The following is a 5,599-nucleotide window of genomic DNA, read 5'->3' as shown; positions in this document are numbered from 1 at the left end:
CGCATTGACCTTTCAACGGCCACGTCATATTTTCCCATCTTTGACTATTCAATAGCCACGTCAACATTTCAACAAGTTGACTATTCAACTCAATCTCAATTCTCATACGCAATTAGGTCACAAAGACACTATGCAATTAATTACTCATCAAATAATTCACATATCATAGCATTTAAGGCATTTAATGCAAAAAAAATTTTATAACCCGAAAATTAGGGTTTGAAAAAGTGGGGTGTTACAGCTACTGAAGCAGCACTATTCGTGTAATGTAGCTTGACTTCGCAGATTAGAGTGTATGCACAATGTTTTTGAATTGCTAAGACCAACCTGCTCGACTTTTATTAGCAGCTGCTGCTGAAGCTTTCTGTAGATTATAGTATACGTTTCAATCTCAGAGCATGAGGATGAAGGGCAGTGCTGATGGAAAAACTGTAGGCAGTAGGCCCATCACACTGTTGGGAAATAGTTCACATTCCTGAAAAGCCTCCGATTCGTCCAGACCACCAGCCTACGGCTACGGGTATATATTTTTGTGTTTCTTTATTTTTTGGTTGGAATATTTGCGACGATTATATCGTTTTCTTTGTTCACTTGGCCTTTATTTTTTTTATTCTGTTTGTGCAGTGGATGTACTTGCTTCCGCAATTGATGCTAAGCATGCGAATACTGTAGTCAGGTGTGCTGCTTTGTTCATACATTAGTCATTTTAACCCTATATCAATATGTTGTTTATTTGGATTTCAAATTTATGTTACAGAAAACTAAATCATATAGCTCCCCCACCATGAAGCGCATAAAAAAGACTTTTCTTGATGGAGGTAGTTGCTGGTCTTCTATACAGACATTAGTATGTTTGGTCTAAGACAGCACATTTATCCTGACAGGAAGGAGTCAATTATTTGTGGTTTTATGCATGGACCCTGAAAGCAATGCTGAGTGTAACTACATACCAGAGGATGTTCTGGGGCTTATGAATACGTACCAGTTGAGTACTTTCACTACAAAAGTGGGTCATCGTTTTTATCATTTTTGTCGATGCCCGTTCCTGTCTGAACAATTCCATGTATCTTAAACCATAATACAATCTGCAATGCATGCTGATGCAGTTGGATTACATTGCACTCTACTGTCTATTGTTAATCAACTTTCTAAAAGTGCTATGCTATATATCTTGATACTCGTGTTTCTATCTAGCTCATTTGGTTGTAAACATATGTTCCTCTTTGCATAAATTTTTTTGCCAACCCTGATTGGTTTAGGTACGCAAATATGCTGCAACAACAAAAGAAGAATGGAAAGAACAATGCAAGTTGTGGCCAACTTCCTTCCATCCACCTACTTCGGAAGTTATTAAAGATATCAACTAATTGTGTTTTAACATGAGGCGAAGTTCTAAGTTTCTTCATGTAACAGCAATATTGATGGCATAACTGGATTTTTGGAGTCGGATTCATTATCTGTTCTCAAATTTATGAAACATGCAGTTCACATTGCTAAATCCGGCGCTTCAGTATGTTCTAATCTGTGATCGTATGGTTTTTTAGGATATCTTGTTATGATTTTATCTGTAAAAAAATCCTTTTCATAGCTCGTATGGTCAATGATGGAAGTCCTTGCTAGTTTTTATACCTAAATCTTAAATTATTATGCCAATTTGCAAAGTAATATGCCTGTGTTTCATATCCTCCTTGTCTTCTCTACCTACTGTTTATTGGCCTTATTAGTTGTTACTCATATTTCCTTCTTTTTTGTTTTCCTTGTGTAGTTCTGATCAATTTAAGCTAAATTTTGTTGTCAGCTTGTCAATGCTGTTGTTATAGTGAATCATTTATCAGGAGAAACTATTGCTAGCTCGTGTGATGAGGTCTTGCATCCTGGTGCTAAAGGTAGTAGCAAGGAGTCATGCTGTTCCCAAAATCACGAAACAACTACACAGGGTGGCTCTAATGAAATGGGAAATGATTTACTATCCAATGAAGCAAAGCAATCGTATATGGAAGTCTCTTGTTTACATCCTTGGGATGGCTCGAGCACTGATTGCATTCGGATTTGGATTCTTGGCATCCTTTACGACATACAGCCGTAGTGGCAATTGAAACTTCCGCTGCAAGAGACGGGCATCTTTTTCCTATGAATACCAGAGGGGCAGATTCTGTTCAAGAAGATCAGAAAGTGCTAACCCCGACCGGCTCTCCCTTAAAAAGGCAAAAGGTGAAGACATTAGATGTAAGCATCGGGTCGGACCCTACAATATGTGGAAGATGACCAGATGCTGAGTTTGGCTGAAAAGCCACCTGAATCCTAGTTACTCCACCTTAATGTTTTCTATGGACATTTCTTGACTTTGCTCAAATGCTGTAATTTATTTCAGTTAAAGAATAGCGAGATATCGGTTGCAACATGAATTGTTCAAGAAATAACCCTACAAGACCTTATCTGTGTACTGGCTACGACATCTACTTAGTCTGGGAGCCGTGTGCTATGTGAGTTCTCTCTACTTACTATAGCCTCTCTCTTACACACACTATCTCTTATGCGTATGGGTGGGTAGGGGGGGGGGGGTGCAACATAGCTTTAACTCTTCTTTCTTTGATCACTTTAGTTTTTTTGACCATTCTGTAACTTCAGGTGTTCAATGGCGATTGTGCATGAGAGAATCAGGCGAGTGTTCTATGCTTTCCTGAACCCAAACGACGGTGCTTTGGGAGATTGCAAGGAGAGAGAAGCTTGAATCATCACTATGCTGTTTTTAGAGTCATGTTGCCTAGAGAGATCCTTGATTGATGCAATACATTACGAGTTGAGATAATTCAATTAACTTAGCATCTATTCTTTGAATTCATGATCCGGATATAGCTCTTCTGGATCCTTGAAAGTAAAACACACTCATAAATATTATGAGCAATTTTAATAAGTATCTACGTGTGTTTTAGGATTTGTTTTAGGTTTGTTGCAGGGGATCCCTTCCGGTATTTTTACTAATAATAATAATAAAAATTCTTATTTTATGCATTAAATTAAGGGAGTATTAACCATTAGAAGGCCCAACAATATTCTAGATATGTCACAAAATACTAGTATATCGGAAGTTGTGACGTCAACACGGAGTAAGTGTAGGTCGGTGTGATGGAGTTCCTTTTCTATATATATCCCATCGGCAATCTCCAATTGCAACTCAAATTCACAATTCATAACTAAAGTATTTTGGATCCCTAATTCTGATTCAATTAATCAAAATCTGGTGCAACAATGGAATACCGGCGGTTAAACATCAGCGTACAATCGGCGCAGGGCCTCAAGGACGTGAACCACTTCTCGAAGATGTCCGTGTACGTGGAAGTCTCCATCGCCGGGTACCCGCAATCGCGGCAGCGCACCCCCGTGGATAAGAACTCCGGCACCTCCCCTCAATGGAACCACCGCATGGAATTCGTGGTGGACGAGCCCTACCTCACCAAGCCCGGCCTCTCCCTCCTCTTCCAGATCCGAACTCGGAGCACCTTCGGCCCCGACAAGGACGTCGGCGCCGTCACCGTCCCCATCCACGACCTCGACTCCTCCGCCGCCGCCGACCGAATCGTCGAGTACCAGGTGATCACCCCCTCCGGCAAGCCCAAGGGAACTCTGAAATTCTCCTACAAATTTGGGGATAAATTCAGGCACCAGCCGCAGCCCAAGCGCGTGGAAGAGCCGGTCACGGCGTATCCCCCGCCGCCGCAGTATGCCTACCCGCCCGCGCCCGCACAGCATCCGGGGTACGGGTATGGGGCTTATCCGACTTCGAGTGGGTACGGGTACGGGTACCAGGCTGCCCCGGCGATGGGGTACGGGTACACGCAGGCGCAGAGGCCGAAGAAGAATAAGATGGGAATGGGGGGCGGATTAGGGCTGGGATTGGGGGCGGGACTGTTGGGAGGATTGTTGGTGGGAGAGATGGCGTCTGATATTGGGGAATCGGCGGCCTATGCAGATGGCTATGCTGATGCCATGGGCGATATGCCTGATTTCGATTTCTAATACTTTGGGTTTTATTTTTCTGCATTTGAAGACTCATGTTTTGCTGTCGTAGTATATTATCAGAGAATAATGATACAATTTTCCGTGTACATGGACGTTTTTTTATGGTTACTTGAGTTCACAACTTCACATTGTGGCCGTTCGGTTAACGTTACACTAAAATAGATCTTGAATAGGATTAAATTAGTCTCATGCATGGTTGTAGAATAGAGTGGGGAGGAGAATAATGAGGAGAGCAAGATGGACAAATTAGTAGGAGGGGGATATGGTGAAATGGTTAGTCATGAGATTAGGAGAAAAGGAGTCCATTCAAATGGGCTGAAGCAGGCCTAAATCTACAATTTTTAGCTAAGATTTAGTTAAAAGTGTGAATGGAGAAGATAAAAGTTATCTTGAAAACTGAACTGGCACATTGTACATTACAAATAATCACTGAGATTTTAATATTAATATATAAGTTTAGTGAGAAATAGAAATGATATGTTACGTGAATATGACTTCGTTTGATCGTTTTGATTTATATATTTAGCTTATTTCTAATATATTACTACCTCCGTCTACTAAAATTTGTCTCATTTTGACCGTGCACGGGTTTTAAGAAATGTAATGGAAATGAATTAAAAAAGTTAGTAGATTCTGGATCCTACTTTTATATATTAATTTTATAATAAAAATTTGAGTAAGAATGAGTTTGTACCAGGACGGATCTATAGTATAGTGAAAAGGGGCAAATGCCCCACCTCATTTTTCTATAGTAATGTAGATATATATATTATAAAACTTAAATATATACATATTTAACTAAACTGCCCCCTCTCATTTAGATAAAAATATATTTTACTTGCCCCTCCTTACATATACGTAGGCTTATCCTCCTCTAAAATAATATACTATATTATTTTAATATATTTATATTATTTTTATATTTATTTATTTGTACGTTAATATTTTTGCCCCTCCTATTATAATTTTCTGGCTCCATCCTTGGTTTGTACAATATGGGTTCACTATAAAAAATGGTAAAAGTGAAATATGATAAATTTTGGAGGACGGACGAAAATGAAAAAATGAGACAAATTTTGGTGGACGGAGGTAGTAAAAAATATTATTGATTGCGTTAAACAGACTGTTGATACTAATTAAAATTAATTTTTTAATATAATTAAATTAATTTTTTAAATATTAGAGATCACTTCAAAAGTTTAAATATTTAATTAATTTTAATATATTAATATCCTTATTTTATTTTAAAATATAAATATATAAGTAGTTTAGGATGAATCTAAATATAATAATGCGAGTAACATGCTAGTAGTATACTAGATTTAAAAGTTGAAAACGAAACACTAAGAAAGAAGTCTTTCCTTGTCCCAACTTGGCCTAATTGGCATACTAATGAGATTTAAAAAATATGAATGGTATAACAAGGAATAATTAGAATTAATTTATTTAAGAATACTAATGCTTTATGCTTATATGCATATTTTAGTTTATTTATCATATCATGAAAATAGATGCATTTCATGTATATCATAAAAGAGTATAATAGTGCGAATAAATATGAGCACTTAGAACCCTATAC

At 38.1% G+C, this 5,599-nt stretch overlaps 1 protein-coding gene and 1 pseudogene across 1 annotated transcript; both read left to right on the top strand.

Moving 5' to 3' along the window:
- The first annotated feature begins 295 nt into the window (after positions 1 to 295).
- LOC125206264 lies at positions 296 to 2,784 on the top strand (annotated as a pseudogene).
- Positions 2,785 to 3,178: 394 nt separating this feature from the next.
- LOC125204076 (protein SRC2 homolog) lies at positions 3,179 to 4,106 on the top strand. The gene has a single exon (XM_048102623.1). It carries the CDS (start codon positions 3,250 to 3,252, stop codon positions 4,015 to 4,017), a length of 768 nt encoding a protein of 255 aa, XP_047958580.1. The 5' UTR covers positions 3,179 to 3,249; the 3' UTR covers positions 4,018 to 4,106.
- Positions 4,107 to 5,599: the final 1,493 nt, after the last annotated feature.

Source organism: Salvia hispanica, chromosome 2 (assembly GCF_023119035.1).
Source record: "Salvia hispanica cultivar TCC Black 2014 chromosome 2, UniMelb_Shisp_WGS_1.0, whole genome shotgun sequence".
NCBI classification, from domain to species: Eukaryota; Viridiplantae; Streptophyta; class Magnoliopsida; order Lamiales; family Lamiaceae; genus Salvia; species Salvia hispanica.
Note: the sequence above shows the minus strand (reverse complement) of the source record. Positions and strands in the feature narration are given on the sequence as shown.